We start from the raw sequence: 26,680 nt of genomic DNA, 5'->3' as shown, positions 1-26,680 counted from the left end.
TTTGTAAATGATACTACCAACTAGGAATAGAGTGCACAAGGAATTCTGCACCTTTAGATATAACTTGAAATATAAACATAAAACAGCAAGGAAATAGGCTTAACCTTTGGAGTTCGCACTGCTGTTCTAGGTCCTGAATGCTGAATTATAAACTGTTTACTTTTATCTCATTTGATTATTTTAAATAGCCTACCAGCTGACCACTTAAACTAAATAGTCGGTGTAAATTTATATATAGTCCCTCAGTCTCAAATTATCATTTGTGTTTTTAAAAAATAGTTAGTTTCATTTTAGAAATTCAAGACAAAGTTAATTGTTTATTCTTATTTATCTTTAGTAGTAATTGTTTTTGAAAATTACAAACACATCAATAATGGGGAGATGACACATATATATCATAAATATTCAATGAAGAGAGTTTATATCTTAAGACTTAAATAAGGGTAAAATAGTCAAAACTTCCTCCTAATTAATATTTTCTTAAGGGGCGCGTAAAAAAAAAACAAGACAAATAATTTGAGACGGAAGGAGTATACTTTATGTATAATATTTATATAACCGTGTATAATAAGTGTTTAATCTATGTATACTGGGTTGAAAAATAAGGGGCGTTTCGCACAAATGCCCCTATTTCGGGGTGGTCTTTAGTTTTTGTCCCTCAAATTTGTGGTCTTTAATTTTTTCCCTTCAACACTTTTGGCGCGGCATAACTTCAGATTTCGGTCGGGATAGTTAGCGTTTAGCTTCCTATAGAACTAGCGCCGAGAGAGGCAAAAGCCTAGTTTTCAAAGATAAAAATGTTATAAAACTTATGCCAAGTGAGGCATATCTGGATAGTTTCATTAAATAAGGAGTATGGACAACAATTAAAGACCACCAATATGAGGGACAAAAATTAAAGACCGGTGCGTCTGAAGGACAATCCGTGCAAAATTTTGAAAAATAGTAAGAGATTCCTTGGGTCATTTGCACTTTTAGCCCTATTTTGTGTCGGTCCTTAATTCTTGCCCTTCAAAATCGAACTTATACGTAGAGAGGCATAAAATTCTACGTCATAATATCCACAAGTTATGCCGGCGCTTTTAAAGAACTTATGCCTGTCTAGGCATATTATTTTTTTCTTAAACTTTTTTTTATTATTACATAGGGATGGGGGAGGAGATTACAACATGGGGATTCGAATTCTCACTAACAAGGTGAAATTTCATGTAGTCAAACCAATTGAGCGACTAGATCCCTGCCCTGTCTGGGCATAAGTTCAATTTTGAAGGACAAAAAATAAAGATCAACCCATTTGATGGACAAAAAATAAAGAGCAGTCCATTTGAAGAATAAACACTTCTGGGCTTATATCTTGTGAGGCCCAAAGTCCATTGGGCTACAAGCCCATTATCGAACATTTGGTTAATTGGTTCCTAGAGAGCAAAACTGAAATACTACAATTAGTCGTTACCGGCGAGGATGACGGCTGTACAAGTGCCAAAGCAGAAGGTACACGTGCTAGAAGGACACGCTGGAGCTGTATTAGCGGCGAGGTTTAACAGTAACGGCGAATACGCACTGAGCTGCGGCAAAGACCGCACGATACGGCTATGGAATCCTCACCGTGGAATTCACATTAAAACTTACAAAGCTCACGGCCGTGAAGTCCGTGATGTACACGTCACTCAGTAATACTATTCTTCTTCTCTCATTAATTAATTGTTTTTGATATCTGTATACTTGCGTTTTGCTATCTACTCCCTCCGTCCCAATTTAAGTGTGTTAGTTTGACTTAACACGGAGTTTATGAAATAAAGAGAGACTTTTGAATTGTCTTGAATTAAAGCTGGGTAAAGTAGTAAAAAGTATTTTGAATCTTGTGGTTTTAAACTTGCCACGTAGAATATTTGAATTATCAACACTCTTTGTGGGATAAACCAAAAAGGAAAGTAAGACACTTAAAATGAGACGGAGGGAGTAATATATTGTGAAAAAACTTGTGAATTGTCCATTTTTACTTGTCCTGTATTGACTTGGAAATAGAATGGCAGTTTTACTATATCATCCTTAATTATTACTATTATTACTAAGTTCTCTAATGATCGAAATCAATCAAATATACTTTAAAAGTCATGCAGCCAATAATTTCTTTTGAACTTTCCAACCCAATAATTAATAATAAGGGTAAAATAAGTATGAAATGGTAAATTATCTCCTGATTTTTCAAATTGGATAATTAAAAATGGACAATATTTTAGTATACAGGACAAGTAAAAATAGACGGAGAGAGTATATTGTTCATTATATACTCCCTCTGTCCCAATTTATGTGAAGGTGTTTGACTAGGCAGGGAGTTTGAGAATGATACGAAGACTTTTGAAACTTGAAATTTAAAACAAGCAATAGATATTTTGCGCGGCCATAAATCATCTCATTAAGGTAAAATGAGAAGTTTAAAGTCAAATTGTTACTAAATATAAGAAGGTGTCAATCTTTTTTAGACCGACTAAAAAGGAAAAAGTGTCATATAAATTGGGACGAAGGGAGATGTAATCTAGAATTCCTTTTTTTATTGAATATGCATTTAACATAATCTGTTTCACTTTGCAAAGAAAGCAACAAAGAAATAATGGTGAGAAAGGATCATTTTATTCAGCTTGAGAGTATGAATAATCACATTTTTTTTACCAGCTCTTCATTGCATAACAATGTATAGGGTGGATTTTATTTTTTTATTTTTTTTTTATTTTTTTTTGTGTTTTGTCTTTTTGGCTATTTAAACTTTAATTGGTAGGAAAGGCAAGGGGATGTAAAAGAAAGAAAAAAGGGATTGGTTTACTTCTTCCAGGTGATGTTTTAGGAATCTTAGTTTTAGCTATTTGAAATGGTTGGAAGAGAGTAAAAGTTTCTCCGTCTGTTTAAAATTGAATGTCTTATGTTGATTTCTCAGTTAGGTGAAGAAAGGTTAAATCTTGCATTGTATAGTATTTGTTGTGAGAATGTGTGGTCGTGTGTAAGCTTTTTGGTTTTGTAGAATAAAGTAGAGAAAATTGCTTGGACAATTGTTAAAGGGGTTTCCTTGTAGAACCCTTTAAGGAATATAAATATATACTTGTATCTCATGTGGTTTTGTGAACACTTTATTCTAGCAAGTGGACATAATTTTGATACCAACTAAAAGAGAAATGTGGACATTCAATTTGAAACGAGGGAGTATATATTTCTTCCTTCAAATCCAACTTTGGATGGACTGAAAAAAGCTGAATATAGAAAGGTATATAATCCATCAAAATATTCACTTATCCTCCTCTTTTACCTACACTAGCAATATACAGAAAAGAAGAGAACCTACACCATAATATGGTTCTGTACTAAAGCCACCCATTCATCTGTACAATATGGGTGCTCCAAAAAGAAACTAAAGGTACAGTTCTCCTTGCCCCCTTCCTCATTTACTCCAATCAAGCATAGTGTTAATGCATAAGAAGATTCACTGATGTTTTACAAAAGCTGGTGAGGAGAACCTGAGACGTAGTTTTATTCCTATTTAAACTAAAATTTAGGTGAAACCTGTGAGTAAATATCTTAGATAGAAGGTCGCTAGGTTCAGCACCTGAGGATAGAAGATGAGTTGCTGTTTCATCTTGCTGCCAAACTTGGTAAAAGCTTAAACAACATTTTTCTTATCAGTAGTAAAAGATATTATTAAAAAGAAGAACAATACTGAGCTAGTGCGTCAAAACATAGTTACAAATCATGCAAATTCCCAATCATGTCTAACATGGCATCCATATCTTTTATAAAGGCGTGGTAGCACCAAAAAGCCAGCAAAGAAAGAGTTCTAAACTTAAGGCTAAGTATATTTGTTGATTTTCCTTCAAAATGTCTGTAGTTTCTTTCGGTCCAGATTGTGACCAAATAGCAATCAAATCGTGTTCTAGATTCTTTTTAAGTGAATACATAGTCTCTCTCTGTTCCAGTTCTCCAAAAACTCCAAACCGGAGTTTAGCATAGACCAAGCTACTCCCAGAACACTAAAGAACAAGCTCCTCCCAGAACACTAAAGAACAAGCTCCGCTGCATGTGAGTGACCTTACAATGCAAGAACAAATGACCAACATCTTCTGGATGTTATTCACAAAGGGGGCATCTGCTACAAAGTTGGAAACCACATCGTTGAAAGTTTGTTTGAGTGGTTCAGGCTTCTCTAACCATTAACCAAGTGAAACAAAATACTTTCAGGGGCACTTGTTGTGCCAAATCTTCTTCCATGGCCAAAAATCTCTATTGTCAAAAGCGGATAGCAACTTGTAGCATGATTTGACTGAAAAGCTACTATTTTGTTGACCCTTCCAGGTAATGGAATTAATCTTTGATTGGTCTAGGAATAGAAGTTGACATGTACTTCATACTTTTCAATCATTCCAGTTTCTTCTCAGAAAGAGATCCCACCCTTGAGCAGTAGAGAACTCAGCTCCTTCAGCTTTTGTAGAGAAGATATGCTGTAAGTCTCACGAAACAAGTCTTTAAAGGAGAGTGCCCCAACCAAGCGTCTTCCCGAAATTTAATTTTCCTACCGTTTCCAAGTGAGAAACGAGAATATCATTAAACTTGCTCCAAAATGAATGGATGTGCTTCCAGATTCCTACTTCAAAAGAAGCACTTGAACCTTTTGTTACCCAGGGACTTTCAAGGGAGAACTTTTCAACTAGAACCTCGTATAAAGCTTAAAACTTCTAAGTGCTATACACTTCTGTCTTTGTCAACTGGTTATTGATAATGAATGAAAAGGTTAAAGTCAATATACAGATTAAGAAAAGGGAAAAGTCAATGCAAAGAACAAAACTTTGAGTTAAAAGAGTAGTAAATAGTAATATATCATGCACACTTGTAAAAAAATTAACAACATATCTTGGCTGCGTTTATATGTTTATGTTGGAAATTATCTCCTTTTGTATAATCAAGTATTCAAGTCCTTAGTGTTTAGACTATATGGTTTGTTTTTATCATTCTTTTGGCATGATTCGAAAGTCCTTTTAATGATGCAAACTTTTGATGGCTCGCATGCTTCCACTGTTAATATTGTAGGGACAATTCAAAACTTTGTTCGTGTGGTGGCGATCGACAGGTATTTTATTGGGATGTCACAACAGGTCATGTGATTCGCAAATTTCGTGGCCATGACAGTGAGGTTGATACAAATTCTTATTCCTAAATTCTGAATGCAAGGAAAGCTTCATTGGAAATTTTTAACGAGTATAATACAGGAAGGTCTGTTCAAATCAGTTGGTAAATACTATATGGAGGCAGATCTTTCTCAGAAACATTTTGTGAGAAAGTATCAAAGGATCAGTTATAACCATTGAAACAATAAACAGAAAAATACCTTGGGGGGAGAGGAGATTGGGTTGCAGCAGTTTCAGGAAATATAGGTTGGCACTAAAGCTATACTAATAAATGATGACAGGATTAGCTGTAGAAGGTCGCATTAATTTGTAGCTGAGAATAATGATGGCCCATGGCAATGCTTAGTAGCGGTAGTGGTGAGTAGTATTAGTATGAATACTATTAAGAGCAAGCACGGAATGACTACTGCTGGAAATGTGAATCACTATCCTTGTTGTGGTGTAATAGTCTCTTCACTCAACTTATCAATATAATAATTATTGTTAAATAATAACAATATCTTCATTCAAGGAGCTTGTCCAAATAAGGCAACTAAGTTCTCGAAAACAATGAACGGGGAAAAGCAGAACCTCTGAAAATATTACGTCAACATAAAAGAAGACGATGTCAAAAATCGGGTCATAGTTCTTGATAATCTGTGTGTTTCAAATTATTCAATTTAAAGGTGGTAAAATGTCAAGGTTCATGGCCTAGGAGTTGTTAACTTGAAGGTGTTGAAGCTATAGCTATTTTATCATCTTTATCTTACCAATAAAAGAATTTGATTCATGCTTGGTAACCGTATCAAAAAGATACAAATTACATATCTTGTTTGCCTTGAAGAGTCAAGTTACTAGTATCCTCTATGTGTTCTTGTTTGCCTTTGTTAGAATAGGAATAGAAATAGGATTTGTATATAGTATCCTATATGGAAAAAGATTAGGATGTAGTGTCTATAAATAGGGCTCAATGTAATAATGTAGATACACAATTCAATAATAATATTTTCTCTCATAATTTCTTACATGGTATCAGAGCATTAGTGAGGAAATATCCGCTGTGCAATATTCCAGCGAAGTTCCGAAAGAAAAAGAAATCACCACCGTGCATAATTTTTCCTGTGGCTGTTAACATCACAATCTGTATCCAGTGGTGTTGTGCAAATTCCGACACCACCACAGCGTAGATCTGGTTCAGGCGAGAAAACCCCACAAAAACACTCCGGCAGACTCGCCTTCACGCGCCAGAAAATCCTACGTCTCCGGCGGCGCATCTGCTCCACGCGCCAGGCATGTGCGACCTTTTCCGGCAAGCTCCCGACGTAGATCTTTCTTCTCTAGGGTCGCCCAAGGATTCCGAGCCTATCCCTCCATTATTTTTCCAGATTCCGATTGCTAGAACCCTAATCCGGCGCAGCAGAGTTTTAGCAGATCTGCGGTTTTCCGGCGGTGTTTCACGCTTTTCCAGATCTGTTTATTTACTGTGGACCTCGACTGAAGCTGTTACAGCAACTATTTTTATTTTCAGATCCCCTTTTGACTTTTCCGGCCAGTTTTCCCGCGACTGTCCTTTCAGATTTTAGATTCCAGGCCACTTTTCAAGTCAGATTTCGCTATGTCTCTCAGAGTTGATATATTTAACTCTAAAAACATGGGAGTTAGAAAATCCAGTCCTATGATTAATTCATATTACTTAATGAGGAGATCAGAAAAATCGAACATCACAGTCCATGAAGAATCGACGAAGAAGAAGTCGTTTTGGAAGATTTCGACCTAAGTGTAGGTACTATAATTGGTTTGGACACACTCGTGAATTATGCTATTCTCTGCATGGTCAACCACCCAAGAACGCTCATGTTGCTCAGATTGCCACCACAGGTAATCAACGGGTTTATTTATCCAAAGAAGAATATAATGAGTACCTTCAATATCGAGCAAGTAAACAGACATCTCCACAAGTAGCCTCAGTCGTACATTCTAATACCGTTGGATCATGGGTTGTAGATCCGGCGCTTCTGATCATATTTCTGGTGATAAATCGCTTTTGTCGAATATTTATTATTCACCATCTCTTCCAGCTATTACTTTAGCCAATGTGATCCAAACAAACCAAAAGAGGTTGGACAAGCTAATCCCCTATCTTTTGTCACTATAAATTCTGTTCTTTATGTTTCTGGTTGTCCTTTTAATCTTGCATCCGTCAGTCGTTTGACACGTGCCCTAAATTGTGCCATAATATTTCTTGATGATTCTTTTGTTATGCAGCGCAGCAGTACGGGAAAGTGATTGGTGCAGGATATGAATCACAAGGCCTCTACTATCTAACACTTACCTCTCCTAATTCCTCCACAGCATGCTCCGTTACAGGTCCTCCAGACTTGATCCATAAACGATTGGGACATCTGAGTCTGTTCAAGTTACAAAAGATGGTGCCTAGTTTTTCTAGTCTGTCCAAATTAGATTGTGAGTCTTGTCAACTTGGAAGACGCACTCGCACTACTACCTTTCCACGTAGTGCTGAGAGTCGTGCAGAGTCTATTTTTTCAATAGTTCATTCTGATATTTAGGGTCCTAGTAGAGTCGGTTCACGTTTAGGATTTCGTTATTTTGTTAGTTTCATTGACGATTTTTCTCGATGTACTTGGCTATTCTTAATGAAAGATCCTTCCGAGTTATTATCTATATTCAAGAATTTTTGTGCTGAAATACAAAATCAATTTTGGTGTTTCTATTCGTACTTTTCGTAGTGATAATGCCTTAGAATGCAAATCTTCTCAGTTTCAGCAGTTTATGACTCACCAAGGAATTATTCATCAAACATCTTGTCCCTACACCCCTCAGCAGAATGGGGTAGCAGAAAGGAAGAATAGACATCTCATTGAGACTGCTCGCACTCTTCCCATTGAATCCCATGTTCCACTGCGTTTTTGGGGTGATGCAGTCCTTACTCTTGCCATTTAATTAATCAAATGCCCTCATCTTCTATTCAAAATTAGATTCCATCGTATATCCTCAGTCATCTGTATACTCTTTTCCTCCTCGTGTTTTTGGGAGCACATGTTTTGTGCATAACCTAGCTCCGGGGACAGATAAATTAGCTCCTCGCTCTCTTAAATGTGTCTTTCTTGGTTATTCTCGGGTTCAAAAAGGGTATCGTTGCTTCTCACCTGATCTCCGTCGATATCTTATGTCTGCCGATGTCACATTTTTTTAGTCTCAACATTACTGTAGGTCCCTTCTGATCATCCTGATATCTCTGAGGTCTTACCTATATCTCAGGTTTTACCTACACCGACCTTTGACGAATCTACAGTTACTTCTACATCTCCAGTCACAGTGCTACCGCTTCTGACTTATCATCATCGACCGCGTCCAGCATCAGGTCCAGATGATTCATGTCATACGTCGGACCCTGCACCTACTGCGGACTTATCTCCTCCTGATCAGCCGATTGCACTTCGGAAAGGTACACCGACACTCGTAATACTAACCCACATTATACCCTTTTAAGTTATCATAGTCTATCATCATCCCATTATGCCTTCGTATCATCATTGTCCTCTGTCCCCATTCCTAAGTCTACAGGTGAAGCCCTTTCTCATCCCGAATGGCGACAGGCTATGATTGATGAGATGTCTACTTTACACACTAGTGTTACTTGGGAGCTTGTTCCTCTTCCTTCAGGTAAATCTACTGTTGGTTGTCGTTGGGTTTATGCAGTCAAAGTTGGTCCGGACGTCAAGTTGATCGGCTTAAGGCTCGCCTTGTTGCGAAGGGGTATATACAAATATTTGGGCTTGATTAAAGTGATACTTTCTCCCCCGTGGCTAAAATAGCATATGTCCGTCTTTTTCTATCCATGGTTGCTGTCCACCATTGGCCTCTTTATCAGTTGGACATTAAGAATGCTTTTCTCCATGGTTATCTTGAGGAGGAAGTTTATATGGAGTAACTACCCGGTTTTGTTGCTCATGGGGAGTCTAATCTGGTGTGTCGATTGCGTCGGTCACTTTATGGTCTGCAACAGTCTCCTCGAGCTTGGTTTGCTAAATTCAGCACAGTAATTCAAGAATTTGGCATGACTCGTAGTGAAGCAGATCATTCTGCGTTTTATCGACATTCTGCTCCAAATTTGAGTATTTATTTGGTGGTTTATGTTGACGATATCGTTATAACTGGCAACGATCAAGATGGTATAACTAATTTAAAGCAACATCTCTTTCAACATTTCCAGACTAAAGATCTTGGCAGACTGAAGTATTTTCTAGGTATTGAGGTTGCCCAATCCACATCAAGTATTGTTATTTCGCAACGCAAGTATGCCTTAGACATTCTTGAGGAGACAGGAATGATGGGATGTAGACCCATTGACACTCCTATGGATCCGAATGCTAGACTCCTGCCAGGACTGGAGGAGCCACTCAGTGATCCTGGAAGATATGCTCTCATACCAAAGAAGAAAGGTGCAATAGAACTCAGGGATTTCAGACCAATCAGCCTGATAGGCAGTGTCTACAAGCTCGTGGCCAAAGTTCTAGCTGAAAGGTTGAAAAAGGTGATGTGCAAGCTGGTTTCAGGGCAACAAAGTGCTTTCATGAAGAATAGGCAAATCACTGATGCTTCTCTGATTGCAAATGAGGTTCTTGACTGGAAACTGAAAAGTGGGGAAACTGGCATTCTTTGCAAGTTGGATATAGAGAAGGCTTTTGATCAATTAAATTGGACCTATTTAATTGAACTTTTAAAGAAGATTGGCTTTGGGAATAGGTGGATAAGGTGGATATTTTTTTGTATCTCTACTGTAAAATACTCAATCCTAGTAAACAGAAGTCCAGTTGGGTTTTTCTCTCCACAAAAGGGTCTCAGGCAGGGAGACCCACTCTCCCCTTTCTTGTTTATTTTGGCTATGGAGGGGCTAACTCAGTTGCTGGAAAGGGCCAAGGAACTCCAATGGATCCAGGGATTTCATGTGGGCAGAGATCCCATCACCTCTGTCACAGTATCTCATCTACTTTATGCAGATGATACTTTGATTTTTTGTGGAGCAGACAGTCAGCAGGTGAAGTACCTCGACATCACTCTGATGGTATTTGAATCAATCTCTGGATTGCACATTAACATGCTAAAAAGCAAAATCTATCCAGTCATGAAGTTCCCAACCTAGAAGCTCTGGCAGAGATCTTAAGTTGCAATACTGATTCTCCACCTACCACTTATCTGGGATTACCTCTTGGGGCCAAGTTCAAGTCTGTTGAAATATGGAATGGAGTTATTGAAAGAATGGAGAAGAGGCTTGCTACATGGCAGATGCAATACCTTTCTCTCGGAGATAGAGTCACACTTATAAATAGTGTATTGGACAGCATTCCTACTTACATTATGTCCCTCTTCCCTATGCCAAGTTCAGTCACTAAGCAAATTGACAGACTTAGAAGAAAATTCCTATGGGAAGGAAACAGTCAAATCCACAAATTCTCTCTAGTCGAATGGCAAAAAGTGACTCTTCCAAAGGCCATAGGAGGGTTGGGGATCAGAGATTTGAAGCTGCACAATAAGGGATTGCTAATGAAGTGGCTATGGAGATATGGGCAACCAGTGGCTATGGAGATATGGGCAACCTGAGGCTGGTTACTGGAAAGACATCATATTAGCCAAGTATGGTGCCCAAAATCACTGGAGCGCTAACAGAAACAGAGAACCACATGGCGTAGGGGTCTGGAAGCATATCAACAACCTTCAAGAGGATTTTTTTCCAAAAATCTCCTTCAAGGCTGGCAATGGTCTCCACATTAAATTCGGGGAAGATTTATGGCTAGGTGAATCTACTCTTAAAATTGCCTTTCCAAGGTTATACCGGGTAGCAAGCAATGGAGATGCCTCCATTGCACAGTATAGGGAAGGCAATGTTTGGAGCCCTGTTTTCAGAAGAAATCTCCAAGATTGACTGTGGGAAATCAAGGACCTCCTACAGCTCTTGGGTGCTCTCGAAAACTACATATTAGCTGAGGCACCTGACAGGATCATGTGGGGCAATTCAAAGAAGGGGGAATACACTGTGAAATAATGCTACGAGTTTGGGTGTTCTGAGAATGGTTTGCTTGAAAATTGGCCTTGGAAGCATGTTTGGAGGACTAGGCAGCCTCTGAAAGTCAGTTGTTTCACCTGGACAGCTTTAAAAGGGGCTTGCCTGACCCAAAACAACCTCAGAAGGAGAGGCATCATTCTTATCAACAGATGCCATCTATGCTATCAGACCAATGAGACTGTGAATCACTTATTTTTGCACTGCCCAGTGACTGCTGCTGTCTGACACTTCTTTTTCTCATTGTTTGGTCTTAGTTGGGTTATGCCTTCTTCTATTAAAGATGCTTTTGAAAGCTGGATATGATGGAGAGTTGACAAATCCATCAAAAGGATCTGAAGAATGATCCCAGCAGCCATCTTCTGGTGTATTTGGAAAGAAAGAAACAATAGATGCTTTGATGGAAAATCAACTCCCACCAGTTCTTTGAAAGGAATCTGCTTAGTTAGTTTGTTTGGTTGGCATTTCCATACTCCTGTAAACAATGTTGATAACTTTTTGGATTTTGTTGGCTCCTTGACTCTTATTTAGCAGAGTTTCTAAGGAAGCATAGGTTTAGACTGTTTGCACAGGTTTTTGCTCACCAATCTAGCTTCATGCAGCTCTATGTTTGAAGCTTAGGTTTCTCTCTGTAACTTTGCATCTACTTGATGCCATTTCTAATGAAATTTGTTTACTTTACCAAAAAAAAAAAAAAAAGTCAGATTCTCCCTGTGATAGTCATTGGGATGCAGTTGTCCGCATTCTGCGATATATTAAGTCAGCTTCAGGTAAAGGATTGCTTTTCGAAGATCGAGGCCATGAGCAGATCGTTGGATATACAGATGATGATCATGCAGGATCACCCTCTGATAGACGTTCTACATCCAGATATTGTGTGTTAATAGAGGGTAATTTGGTGTCCTGGAAGAGTAAGAAACAGAGTGTCGTTGCTCGATCTAGTGCTGAATCAGAATATTGAGCAACGGCTGTAGCAACTTGTGAGCTAGTTTGGATTATGCAGTTGCTCAGAGAACTAAAATTTGGAGAAATCAGTCAAATTGAACTTGTGTGTGATAACAAAGCGGCCCTTCATATCGCATCAAATCCGGTATTTCATGAGAGGACTAAGCACATTGAGATTGATTGCCACTTTGTCAAGAAAAAGATACTCTCCGGAGATATTGTTACTAAATTTGTGAAGTCGAGTGATCTGCTTGCGGATATTTTCACCAAGTCACTCAGTCGTCCTTGTATTAGATACATCTGTAACAAGCTCGGTACATATGACTTGTATGCACCAGCTTGAGCGGGAGTGTTATTAGAATAGGAATAGGATTGTATATAGTATCCTATATGGAAAAGGATTGGGATGTAGTGTCTATAAGTAGGGGTCAATGTAATAATGTAGATACACAATTCAATAATAATATTTTCTCTCATAATTTCTCACAGCCTTGAAGAGTCAAGTTACTAGTATCTTCTATGTGAAATCCTTTTGCTTTATAACAATTACTTTTCGAGACTTTGTAGTGCATATTTATGTTTTTTGTGTTAACATTACCTTATTAAAAAAGAAAATATATGGATGCTTCAAAACCTCATCTTTGGGTTAAACCCAGTGACTTGGTTCTTTTGTGCTTTTCAAATTCTAGCAACAACAACTATTACTACAATGATGCCTCAATCAACAACGACTACGCTTTTCAAGTTCCAGATGAAATTAAAAAAAAAATCTAAACTTTTATTGTTGATTTGTGATTGTAGCCTTAATCTGGTCCGCATTTATTTCAATTACACTTATACCTTTTTCTTTTTAACATTTCCTTTGTGATTGGGGCCTTGGAGTGTCATTTTTCTGTAACCTTTTCTGAACCTTCCAGCGGCATGTCTGATTTGTTGCCATAATAGAATGTTTTCTTCTGTTCTGCTGGGTCCAAAGCTGAACCAAAATCTGTTGTCCGTGTGTTGCCATTTCAAATATCTATTCAAATTTCTGATAAGTGTTTGTTTTCATTATTTAATGTATGACCGTATAACGCGCAAAAAAATGCAACCAGATTTGTCCAGTTAATGCCATTGTATACCTTATGTAGCTCAGAGTACTTGTACGGAAAAAAAAAAAAACATTTAGGTATTTAAAGAGAGTGACTATTTTTGGTGGGTTTTGCTAGAAGCTAGTATCGTGATTTTAAAGCATGATCTCTAATTGTTCTACCTTGCATCTAAATGATTCAGCAGTGGATCCACTGCTTGTTTAACAGTTTCCTCTTCTTCCATCCCTGCCAGGTGAATGCTGTGAAGTTTAATGAGTATGCTTCTGTTGTAGTATCAGCAGGATATGATAAATCATTGCGTGCTTGGGATTGCAGATCTCGCAGCACTGAACCAATCCAGGTGAATAACTTCCCTTTGATTTGCAAGATATATCTGCGTAAACATTCTCAGTAGCACTAGAAGTTAGGGCTAAACTTCAGCTAAACCAAATAAGTTTAGATCTGAGGAAATAAATTGAGTTGACAATCAAGTGTGACACTCTTCATATTAAACACCATGTCTAGGACGATGTGATTAGAGGTTTGTTTTGGAATTGTGAAGGTGCTTTGATCTCTTACAGTGTTTCAGACAGAAGGACTTGTTCCACAATTGAACCTCAAAACACCCATCCATTCCTGTCCTTGGAAGAGTATTTTTCTCTTCTACTTCAATGCCCTGTAACACTGCAGAGACCAGCTAATAGGAAGTCACAAAAATCAGACACGTCTTTAAATTGGATTATGTTAATAGTCTGTTCCTCAACTGATCTAGTTTTTAACTTAATTTGGAAGTAAAATTAAAAGGAAGGAAAAAACTACTTGATCTTTAACTGGTAGGACGGTACAGGAAAAACTTACAAGAGAAATAAAACTCAATGCAATATGTAGTATAAGATGCAAACCATGGGCCATTTCAGTATCAACACTCAACAGGTTATCAAATGGGAACAAGGAAATTGGACTTGAAGAGAGAGAGGAGAGCTAGTGGGGGTGCGGGTGCGGGTGCGGGTGCGGGGGAGAAAGAGATTTGGTAACTGAAACATCGTAAATAGTGCACATCAAGCCCATGCGAAACGTTTGGCCAAGATATGCTAGATTCCACCAAATGTACAGATGGAAACTAAGTAACTAGCAATACAAGTCATATGGTAACAGAAGTTAAAATGGGTGTTTATGCTTGCCTTGTTCTTTAGCTGGACATTCAGGGCAGGAGTCCATTTATTTTGGCACGTACTGATGAGAATTTGACTCCATGAGAAATTGAACATATGACTGTTGAATTTAGCCTACTTTCCGGTTGTCGAGCAAAATTTCTAGTTTCCTCCTTTTTTACAAGGCCCTTGGTGCCATCTTCTATTTGCTGGCTAAAATTTGAGCTTTTTCTCTTTTTGGTCTTTTAACGAAAAACAGATTTGAGCTTCTGTGCTTTGTTTAATTTGCAGATTATTGATACCTTCCTAGATAGTGTCATGTCTATTTGTCTCACAAAAACTGAGATAATTGCTGGAAGTGTTGACGGAACTGTTCGAACATTTGACATCAGAATTGGTAGGTATGTACTGCCTATATGCTAAAATCGTTAATTTTCTTTCTCATTTTTGCTCCGGGATGTAATATTCGGAAAGGATTGTTAGTTAATGCAATGTATATGTTCTCTGTAGAGAGATATCTGATAATTTTGGTCAGCCTGTCAACTGTATCTCTCTTTCAAATGATGGCAACTGCATATTAGCAAGTTGCTTAGATTCAACCCTTCGACTTCTGGATAGGTAATGTCTTTTGAAAGTCTGTCATCTTGTTTCCTTTGCCTTTTGATAGCCCTTGTTATTCATACCATCTTGTTTTTAATTTGCTTTCAACAGGTCTAGTGGCGAACTATTGCAAGAATATAAGGGTCATATTTGCAAGGTTAGGATGGAAACCTGGTTCTGAGTGGTGGTCTATTGGTCTAATAGCAATCATTTCTTTTATCGGTTACAAAATGTAACTTAATAAGTAGAGAAATAAATAGGAACTGTTTTCTAGAAGATCCCAGCTTTGGCACTTTGGTGGTTCTCCTTTTCTTTTCTCGATTTTGTATACTTTCCAGGTAAAGCGGTGTAATAGCCCCTAACTTATTCTGTTTTACTGTTTCTCCTTGTAGTCTTTCAAAACAGACTGCTGCCTTACAAACAGTGATGCACATGTGGCTGGCGGCTCGGAAGATGGCTATATTTACTTCTGGGATCTGGTTGATGCGTCAGTTGTGTCCAGCTTCCGAGCGCATGATTTAGTGGTAAAGTATTTATGCATCTAGCAGACTAGCTACACAATATGATCAATAACCTGGAGGATCCCCAATAGCTATTTAATCCCAAACCTGATTAGTTGGGAAATACCAATTTAATCTCCTGATTTGGGTTTATTCTATTCTTTTGCGCTATTTACTTCTGTTACACTAGATAGCCTTCTATCTCACCTTCATCGCAATCATTCACTTCTAGTAAAATTTGTAGAGCCCATTAGAAGATTACTGTTTCTTTAGATAATTCAAATCACAGTATAATAATGCCTGAGATTAGCTTAAATGGAAATATATGATCGGTGAGGATTCATAACCAGTCCAAACTTGAGTTTGGGGTTGAGGCATAGTTGTAGTTGTTGTAATTGTTCAAACCACCAAAGCACCTTCCAATAACATCCCAGTTGTTTCAAAATATAAACTTTGTCACTAGCTAAAGAGAAGAGGAAGTCATTTGTAGTTTTTTCTTATTTTTTGTAATGGATTTAGGAGTTCAAAAGTTTAAAATAATTGAGTAATGCAATTATTAAAATTTTGAAAAGAGCCTATTTAGCCTGCTTCAGTAAGATATTGTTGACGATTTAGATATTTCTACTCAAGCTATTCTTACCGAAACAGGTAAAAGTGCTCAACATTCTAAGGTAGACCACCCACTAAGAAAAGAATAGAGAAGGGTCAAATTTAAAAAAAGGAAAAAGGCTTTAGAGATAGAAGTTTTTACTTTTTGTGTGTTTCCAATGTTCTTTATCCAATATGTGCTTGCAGATAGGCCTCTAAATCTGTTTGCCCCTACATATAGCCCTCAGTTAGCTCCATTTCAAACTGTTAGCATTCTTATGAAACAGTATTCAGTTGCAGCATGCTGTGTATTATGGACTGACTGTATTATGGATTGTGTTAGCTTCTTCTTACTTTCCTTTGGAGTTGTTTTCTGGTTGACAAGTAAATAAGTTGTTATAGTCTAAAAAAGGTACAAACCCACATACTGAAGCAAAAAGAAAATCCCTTCTGGCCAAAGACGAAATATAATCATGCATTACTGCTCTCTTAACCTTCTCACTGGTCTAGTATATTCAAGTTCAGTCTGATGATTTATTGATCCCGTGGTAGAAGCTTTCTGACCTAAAGAAGAAAAATTAATGGGAACTTTTTGCATAAGATTTTCAGGTGTTGCATGTTCACACTCATCTATCAAGTGCTCCAACATGCATAGGAATGATACAAAACTTAACAAATAGGGGATAATTTTAATGTACGAAGAGATCAAATAGTTGCTTCTCCCTTGCAGGTAACTAGCGTAAGTTATCACCCAAAAGAAAGCTGCATGATAACTTCTTCTGTAGATAGCACAGTCCGAGTTTGGAAAGCATGAGATAGGGAATCAAAAGGCATCTGATCTTTTCCTGATAAGCATACATGAAGGTTGTGTACTCGAATCAAACCAACAGTCCACGAGAGAATACCGCTCACTTAGTCGAGCATGAGAATCATGGCAAAGCTAATACCTCAATGCCATCACAAAGGTGTAAATCTGGGGTTTGTACTTACAAGTTAGAGAGCTTGATTCTTTCCATTTCAAGTTTGTAATTGCTATTTATGTGGTTCTGATGTGATCGTTCGTGATATGGTTGAGTTATAGAACTTAGTGCAGAGATTCTTTTAACCTCTCATTTCACCCTTTTATCTCCCCGGCATGTGATCGGCGAGGATGGTAGTTGGATAGAATGCTGTAGCTTTTTGAAAGTATCTCTTTTCACTTGATTATGTAAAACATTGAAAGTAACTGTCAAATTCAATGATAAATATAAAGAAATACAAAGACTTGAACTACCTAGATATTTCATGCTATTGCCTCCTAGTTTCTGCTATCTCTGAGTATATTCATTACCTCACTTTCACCGCATGCCTTATTTAAAGAAGTTATGACCCTATTGGAAAGCATAGATGCTGAATTGACCAAGAAACTGGGGTCATCTGCCTTTTACCCTTCAAAATCGAACTTATGCCTAGAAGGGCATAAGTTACGCATTATAATATTCACAAGTTATGCCCGCGACCTTAAAGAACTTATAATGCCCCGCTAGGTATAAGTTCGATTTTAAAGGGCAAAAATAAAAGACCAGCCCATTTGAAGGGCGAAATTCATTTTTTTGCGCGGATTGCCCTTCTTTTGGGGTGATCTTTAAATTTTGCCCCTCATATTTGTGGTCTTTAAATTTTGCCCCCCATATTGTTGGTCTTTAATTTTTGCCCTTCGTGTTACAACCCTGAGCTTCGCGCAGAAATCATAAAGTTTTGGGTTCGAACCCCCGCTCAAGCATAAATTAAAAAAAAAAAAAAAATTGCAAGGCAAGGTTTGGGTCGCGTCCGGCATACAGTTGTTAAGGAATAACCAAAGTTATATCGGGCCCGGCATACTCATGCCTTATGGACAGACTTGGCATTAGTATACCGGGTCCGACATAACTTTGGTTATTCCTTAACAACTGTATGCCGGGTCCGGCATACTTATGGGCAGACTTTTAGTTAAGCCTTAACTAAAAGTCTTTTCCTAGTTATGTCTTATGGGGCAAACTTTTAGTTAAGGCATAACTAAAAGTATGCCCCATAAGGCATAACTTTTCCTTAAGACATAGACTTTGTCTTATAAGGCAAACTTTTAGTTATGCCTTAAGGAAAAGTTCCGCCTTATGGGGCATACTTTTTAGTTATGCCGTATGGGGCAGACTTTTAGTTAAGGCATAACTAAAAGTACGCCCCTAAGGTGGAACTTTTCCTTAAGGCATAAACTTTGCCTTATAAGGCGGAACTTATAGTTATGTCGGGTCCGGCATAACTTTAGTTATTCCTTAAGGAAAAATTTCGCCTTATGGGGCATACTTTTAGTTAAGGCACAACTAAAAGTTTACCTTTTCAAGTTAAAAAAAATATATATATATGTGCCTCAAGGCAAAGTCTGCCCCCATCGGCAGACTTTTGGTTAAACATAACTAAAATTCTGTCAGTGGGAGCATAGCGAAATTTAAACTCTCGCTTGTGAATTTTTTTAAAATTTTTGACTGAGTGGGGTTCGAACCTGGAACCCATAGTTTTTAGCCGAAGGGCAAAATTTAAAGACCACCCCAAAAGAAGGACAAAACTAAAGACCACTTCAAAGCAAACCGTGCAATTACTTCTCCAAGAAATTGTGGTCTGATAGTGATGGTAATACATTTTTTTGCGCTGATTGTCCTTCTTTTGGGGTGGTCTTTTAAATTTTACCCCTCATAGTTGTGATCTTTAAATTTTGTCCCTCATATTTGTGGTCTTTAAGTTTTGCCCTTCGCTTGGAAAGGTGGGCGAATACCTGAGGTTCTGGGTTCGAAACCCCACTCAGGCATAAAATAAAAAAATAATTTCGCAAGGCACGGCTGGGGGGCGTGTATGCCGGATCCGGCATACACGCCTTAAGGAAAAGCGATCTGGCATAACTAAAAGTCTGCCCCATAAGGCATAACTTTTCCTTAAGGCATAGTTTAGTTATGTCTTATGGGGTAGACTTTTAGTTAAGGCATAACCAAAAGTATGCCCTATAAGGTAGAACTTTTCCTTAAGGCATAGACTTTGCCTTATAAGGCAAACTTTTAGTTATGCCTTTAGGAAAAGTTCCGCCTTATGGGGCATACTTTTAGTTATGTCTTATGGAGCACACTTTTAGTTAAGGCATAACTAAAAGTTTGCCCCATAAGGCGGAAATTTTCCTTAAGGCATAACTAAAAGTTTGCCTTGAAAAGTAAAAAAAAAAAAAAATATATATATATATATATATATATATATATATATATATATATATATATATATATATGTCTCAAGGCAAAGTCTGCCGGAGGGGGCTGAGCAAAATTCAAACTCTGCCTTGAGAATTTTTTTAAAATTTTTTACTGAGCGGGGGTTCGAATCCGAAACCCATGAGTTTTAGGCGAAGGACAAAAATTAAAGACCACCAATTTGAGGGACAAAAGTTAAAGACCACCCCAACAGGTAATTCTGCGAATTGCCCATAGTAATAAGCTGGAAAAGTGTTGCTTCATCCATACCATGCTTTTGGGCCTCGTAGTTCTTTTTCTGGGCCGGTATAGAACAAAAATATTACTTTTAAAGAAGAAATTGCACGTTTTTCCCTTCAAATAGACTGGTCTTTTATTTTTGTCCTTCAAAATCGAACTTATGCTTAGCTGACTATAAGCTCTTTAGAGATTTGGCATAACTTGTGAGATATAACTTGTGAGATATTATGATGCGAAAATATAAACTTTTGCTCAGGGAAAAAATTGTTTGTCTTGAGGGCCAAAAATTAAAGACCAGCACAAAATAGGAACAAAAGTGCAAATGACCCACTTTTAAATTGCTGACAATCTGTTTCCTTAACTTGTAATTTATTGACTTCCGATAGTGAAAATTGGATTCAGTTAAAGCTATTCGTATAACTGAAGTTATCGATTTAAACACATCAGCATTATAAAATGACAGACTACAGGAAAAGCACCATTAAGTATGAAATAAATATGTTAGTGCAAAATTAGATTTGACTTTTTGAAAATACGCATGACCAAAATTTAATGGATAAGCGGAGTGGTTATAACTTACCTATGCAAAGAAACAGATTTATGGTTTGTATATTTTAATTTACAAGTGTCAATATGTCAAGTTAGGCGTGGCTATTGTTATTTTTCCCCTCTCACGTGACTTTGCTTATGTGTGTGCTAAACAGAACGACAAATCTTTTGAGAATAGAAAATGAAATAAAGAAACAAATGAAAGATCTGGTGGCATTCGTTTTAGCCTTCTAAACTAAGTCTTATTAGCTAAAAATAAAGTAGTGATTTAGGTACCAGTTTCCTGTTTGTTCAAGAATGGCCCCACGTGCCTTCCTTTTGTCTTTTCTCTTATTTGGGATACCAATGTATTAGATAGTCTAAATACTCCTACAGATATTCTATTTGGCCTTCACATTCAAGGGCAATCACAGAGTTAGAATTTGAATAATAAAAAAAAATAGTCAAGTTGTCTAGAGACTTCTCCAAGTCTATGAAAACTACAAAGGGAATAATGAAAGTTAGAAAGATGAAAAAAAGGTAGTGAAAGAAAATATGGTTCCTTTCCCTTGTTTTTGTTCTATTTGAGAAATAAAAAGAAAACAAGTAGTTAAAACTAACCAAAATGAATAAAGTTTTCTGCCACACTAGGTAAAATAGATTTTGTTATACTCCCTCAGTCCCATATTATTTGTTCACTTTTCCCTTTACACACCCTTAGTATATCATAAATAATAGATATATTTTTTTACTACCTTACCCTTTTATCTCTCCAATAAATGCACTCTAATTAATATTAATTAATTTCAAGAACATTTAATATTAAGGGTAACATGGGGAAAATTTAATTAATATTAGTTTTATTTTGTTAATGAACAAGTAATTTAAGACAGATATTTTTAGGAATGTGGATAAGTAATATGGGACGGAGGATCCTAAAATAATGTAATAGATTTTATTGCCACACTATGCATCTTATGAATCCTCTAAATTTAAGTGGAAAAATAATTGTTATAGAAGAGTACATTAATTTAGATTCTATATCCAGAAAAAGACAATTTTTTGTGACGTAAATGGTGATCTTATATCCACATCACTTAAAACGACATGTAAGTTAAATGAAATACTCGTTGGAACTTGGATATTAAGATATTACTTAACGGTCCGGAAGACTTATATATAATAATAAAATAGGGAAATTTGTCAACAGCCGACTAATTCTCTTGTTTGGTTTATTATTTGTCAACAGCCGACATATCAGTATAGGTAATCTATTTTCAAATCATTTTTCAAATCTCAAGACTATACACTAATTAATATGAAAATATCATAATAAAATATTTATTCATTAATTATTATTTTTTAAACGCTGTGTAAAATTCATAGTGAACAAGTAAAAGTGAATGAAAGAAGTATTACTTAAACTTTCCGGAAGACTTATAGGAGTAATGATAAAATGGAGAAATTTTTCAACAGCCGACTAATTCTCTTGTTTGGTTTATTTATTTAGTTATTTATTCCTCTTCATTTTATAAAATCTTCGACAAATAAAAAGAAAGACTTTTAGAAAATCATTGAGTAGTGTAACGTACTTCGCAATAATTGACGGATATCCTTCAGCTTAGTACATGAAAAAAAAAAAAGATTGGTCGATTTTGTCACATGTCCACTTATCAAATTTGGCTGGGAATTGGACCGTTACAGCTGTTTTCTTTTTGGCAAACTGAATGATGGCTAAGAGTCTGTTTGGATGGGCTTATGCCTTTAAGCTGCAAACAGCTTATAAGCTAAAAAAAATAAGTTGGGATAGTCTAACTTATTTTTTTTGGCTTATAAGCTGTTTTCAGCTTATAAGCTGCTTTAGATAAGCTAAGTCAAATGGGCTCAATTATTTTTTTGAGCTTATTTTAAGTACAAAATGACTTTAAGCTGGCCAACCAAACACTCAAAAAAGCTAAAAACAGCTTATAAGCAACTTATAAGCCAATCCAAACGGGCTCTAAGTCGATTTTGTCACATGTCCAGTTATCAAATTTTGTTTTCTTTTGGGTTCATAATATTCCTTGTAGTCAATAACAACAAGAAACTTTTAACCAAAAAAGAATTATTATCGTAATTCCCTCTGCACTAAATAGTAAGGTGTAAAGGGACCCACCAAGAATAGGATGACATTTCTTTATTCTTAATTAAATATTTCAGTTCAACCTCTAAAAAGTGTTAAAATAACAATATATTCAGTATAATTTTAACATGAAAAAAAAAAGCATTGGTATTCAATATTTTCACTTTCAATGAACTTTAGGCGATGCAAATTTTTGTTAATAGGATCAATAACTTTCGAGCTCACATTGTGGGGTATACTATCAACTGTCACAAGTATTTCTTAGTCATAATATCATAGTAAAGTTTTATTATGTAAAAAAATATTAATTCAATCAGTTTAATTAAGAGCTAGTTGTATACACTAAGCTAAGTAATCAGTTCTAGCCGATCAAATTACACTGAGCATATAAATATTTGAACACCATAAGTAAATAGAAATTAACTCTATTGAAATTATGACAATTTTAACACTATAAATGGACCTTCCCTTGGTTGACCTTCTATAATTTTAGGAAACTTGAGGCCCTATTTTCGTTAAATATTGTCGTTAAGCTAGTATAGAATATTCAATTAAATTAAATAGTAGTAACTGTGACGGGAATATATGGTTTTAAATTTTCATTAATACCTTCGGTGTTTTCTTTATTTTCAACTAGTTCTTGTACAAATTAGTCATAGCTCCTGATGGAAAATATATTCCATTATTTAAGACGAGAAAGTATTGTTGTGTATGTTGTTTTCTTCTTACACTAACTAGATAGTGACGTACAGAAAGAACAACTTAAATTTGCCCCCACAAAAACAGTGGATATCTTTGAGGGGAGTTCTTTAATGTGCACCCCTCCTATTTTTGTGTTTTCTTTTTAAACCTTTTCCTTCTCCTCGAAAGAATTTTATTATTTTAGTTAGAGCCGTTTGGATCGGCTTATAAGTCAAATCAGCTTATAAGCTATTTTTAACTTATTTAGATGTTTAATAAAATAGAAAATAATTTAAATTAAGTTAAAAAGTGCTTAAAATAAGTCAAAATCAAGAAGTTGTTCAACCTCAACTTATTTTTTTTGGCGTAAAAGCTATTTTGGTTTGACCAACAACTTTATCCTTTTATCCCTCATATTTTGTGTTAATTCCAATACCACCCTTACTTCTAAAAACATTTTAAGCACTTTTATCCAAACATGTAACTACTTATTTATAAAATAACTTTCAATACTTAAATAGTACTTTAAGCACTTATGCTTAAAGGCCACTTTTTTTCCGCTAAACCAACGAGCTCTTAGTGTTGAGTGCTGATTTATTTTCTAATTTTAATATTAATTTTAAAAGCAAGATTACTACAAGAAAATTGAAGGGCGCTTTTTTGGTCTTAATGATATCTAGGTTCACTTGGGAGCTTTTTGCACTTAAAATTTTAAATTCACCTCTTTTTTCCTGTTTATTTAATAAAAAAAAATGTATCTCTTTTTTTTTTTTTTTGAAAAACACAAACAATTAATAATGAACACAAAATGCTTGCCAATCATTGTAAAATTTAAAAAGGAAAAATAAAGTGCTCGCTCTAGCGCTTCTTTAGAGAGTGACAGTGGCATCAGTGTGTCACAAACCTGAGGAAGAGCGGGCTGATAACGGCGAGTCAAGTATGACTGACAGCCCTCTAATTTGACAAGCTGATGAAGATAAAGTGCATATAACATCTTAAATAGATCTCACATCAGAATAAAAGAGGAAAGTGAATAGTTTATACTATGACATAACTCAAGTATACATAGTAAAACGTTTTTGGAGTTTGATAAGACTTAGCTCGAAAGATAAATCTGTACGGACCAGATCCAAAACAGAAAATACGTGCCATGAACTTAAAATCGTGATACGATGAACAAATTAAAACTATATTACTTGTATTGTTAGTATATTTAAATTAAAATTAATTGACGGAAGAATATTCGAAAAGGAGCCTATGGGAAGGCCTAAAACAATCATCTCGAACCTCACCCTCTTTTATTATTTTGTTATTCTGGGCGGTCGATAACGTTAGAGCATCGATAAAGTCCCATTTGCAAGTAGGACTTGTAGAAGACGACTTTGAAACTTGAGTTAAATATTAAAATTTCCTTTTCTCAAGGGCATTTACTAACTGTCAGTAATAACACGTCATATATTATAAAATGTTCCATCCCTTTCTTTTATCGCCCTTGTTTTTTCTTTTAGAGTTCTTTTAGAGATATAGTAAAAGAAAATTTGTCAAAAAAGGACTTATCTGTCAATATTAAGAATTTTTTGGCGAGTGAACTAAAATATAAGTCATTTTCACTATTAGATTATTTAAGTCAAAGAATTCATCAACTAATAAATGGGTAGAGGGAGAGGTCAAGGAGCGGGCGACATCTCGTTGTTAGAGAATACATAATCCATCCCACTTTAATTAATTAGCCCAATTTAACAAAATCATGTCGAAAACTTAAATAAAGTCGGCAACCAACAAAAACTGTTAATTTTTCACAAATTAACTAGTATCTTCATTACAAGAAAATGGTTTCAATAGGTCTGATAGCTCGTGTAAAAATGATCTAATTATGATGAATCTCTTGAGTACATGAATAGAGCGGTATAGATTAAGAGGATTCATATAATCACTCAAATGAATTAAGGAATAGTTGATTCAATCACGGTACAGGGGCTGAGGGGCATAATTCCTTCGTAAGAGGATTTATGTAATTAATATTGGAAGTGTAAAGATCTTTTGGCAGCATTAATAGATTTTAATATATTATTGAGATATGATCAAAAATATACACCAAGTATCATATTTTTTTTGCAAGTTGTTCGCGGTTCCTATCTAAACTACCACCAATTATTTATCAAAACACGCCTCGACTTGTATCCGATGTTGCGTGGTGTATATTCTCTCTCTCGTTTTTTTTTTTGTTTGTTTAAAAATGGCACTCTACGTAGTTAAAGGTATTAATTGAAAAAATTTTAAAAAAAATTAAGAGATAATGGTCAACAACACATCTAAATTATTACTTTTTGCGAGTTTCCGGCACCATCAGACACTAGTCGATGTGTGTTTTGATAAATAGTTGGTAATAGTTCAAGTAGGAAACGTAAACACTTGATAATTTAGGTGTATTTAGATAAATAGTTGGTGATAGTTCAGGTAAGAAACGCAAACAGTTGATAGTTCAGGTAAGAAACTCACAAAAAAGTAATACTTGAGGTGTGTATTTTTACCATCATCACTTATCATTTTACTATTTTTTGTAGGAGAAAAAGACAACAAAGTGGCTGTAGTTTAGTGGTGAGAATTCCACGTTGTGGCCGTGGAGACCTGGGCTCGAATCCCAGCAGCCACACTCAACACTTTTTCGAACTTAGTTTTTTCCTACAGAATCAACATTAAAATTTGCCTGAAAATTTATACTTGACCCTCTTGAGTTATAAAAGTTTACTTTTGGCCTCGTAAAAATTGATTTTTATTCAATTAAGCTCATCTTATTACGAGAATAAGACTTATAGCCTGTTTGGCCAAGCTTCTAAAATCAGCTTATTTTAAAAGGTATTTTTTAAAAAAGTACTTGTCGGAAAAGCACTTTTAGCGAAAAACAGTTTGTGTTTGGCTAATTAATTAAAAAAGTACTTTTGAGCAACAATTAGTGTTTGGTCAAGCTTTTAAAAAGTGCTTCTATTTGTATTTTTCTCAAAAAAGTGCTTCTATTTGTATTTTTCTCAAAAAAGTGCTTTTGGGTAAAAGCTTTTTTTTTTTTAGCTTCTGAAAAACTGCTTCTGCTACTCCCCAGAAACACTTATTTTCTCACAAAAGCTTGGCCAAACACCTCACTTTTTTTCAAATAAGTACTTATTGAAAAAATAAGTATTTTTGGGGGAAAAATAAGCTTGACCAAACAGGCTATTAGCTCAATTCATCTTATTTACACATATATAGACGTCTTATTTATTTTCTTTTATGACTTCGAATAAACGTCTCACGAGTTCAAATTTTGAATCTTACACATGAAGTTAGGATTTACACTTTATCAGTTCAAATTTTAAAATTTAAAGCGGTGGAATTAGGCTTTAAACTATGAGTTCAATCTTTAAGATTTTGGCGTTCATTCCATAATATATTTCAAATTTGGGTTCAAATCCATTCTGTGTTACAATTTTTTTTATTTTTTTTCACATAATTTTTTGTTCCACTTCTAACGTACTGGTTCAGATAAACTTAGTGCAGCAACACTTGCTACCATCATGGGAAGCATCTTATCTACAAAAATTGTAGCACGTGTCATTCAAAAATACAATAAGAACGATAACGGCTCAATAGGAGCAGTTAATCTTATGTATCATCTCTAACTATATTGCTCTATTCAACCTAATCTCATGCTAATATTATATAAAAATAAATTACAGAGAAAAAGTAATAATGGTTTTCTATAATTTCTATTGGTCTTTAAATCTCTATAATTTATACCACATGC

General features: G+C 35.8%; 1 protein-coding gene and 1 non-coding gene across 3 annotated transcripts; both read left to right on the top strand.

Moving 5' to 3' along the window:
* Nucleotides 1-1,422: 1,422 nt before the first annotated feature.
* LOC132613909 (uncharacterized) lies at nt 1,423-17,361 on the top strand. 2 transcript variants are annotated; one of them, XM_060328206.1, is made up of 8 exons: nt 1,423-1,670; nt 5,071-5,110; nt 13,498-13,605; nt 14,687-14,796; nt 14,906-15,013; nt 15,107-15,152; nt 15,388-15,519; nt 16,814-17,361. In XM_060328206.1, exons 1-8 carry the CDS (start codon nt 1,462-1,464, stop codon nt 16,895-16,897), a joined length of 837 nt encoding a protein of 278 aa, XP_060184189.1. In that variant the 5' UTR covers nt 1,423-1,461; the 3' UTR covers nt 16,898-17,361. The 2 variants fall into 2 exon arrangements, with proteins under 2 accessions (XP_060184189.1, XP_060184188.1); XM_060328205.1 differs by having other exon boundaries at nt 1,424-1,670; nt 5,071-5,173.
* Nucleotides 17,362-25,483: 8,122 nt separating this feature from the next.
* Nucleotides 25,484-25,555, top strand: TRNAH-GUG (transfer RNA histidin (anticodon GUG)). The gene has a single exon. It is a non-coding gene; the product is annotated as a tRNA-His (tRNA).
* The last annotated feature ends 1,125 nt before the right edge of the window (nt 25,556-26,680 follow it).

Source organism: Lycium barbarum, chromosome 10 (assembly GCF_019175385.1).
Source record: "Lycium barbarum isolate Lr01 chromosome 10, ASM1917538v2, whole genome shotgun sequence".
NCBI classification, from domain to species: domain Eukaryota; kingdom Viridiplantae; phylum Streptophyta; class Magnoliopsida; order Solanales; family Solanaceae; genus Lycium; species Lycium barbarum.
The sequence above is the reverse complement of the archived record's forward strand: the minus strand, read 5'-3'. Positions and strand labels throughout refer to the sequence as shown.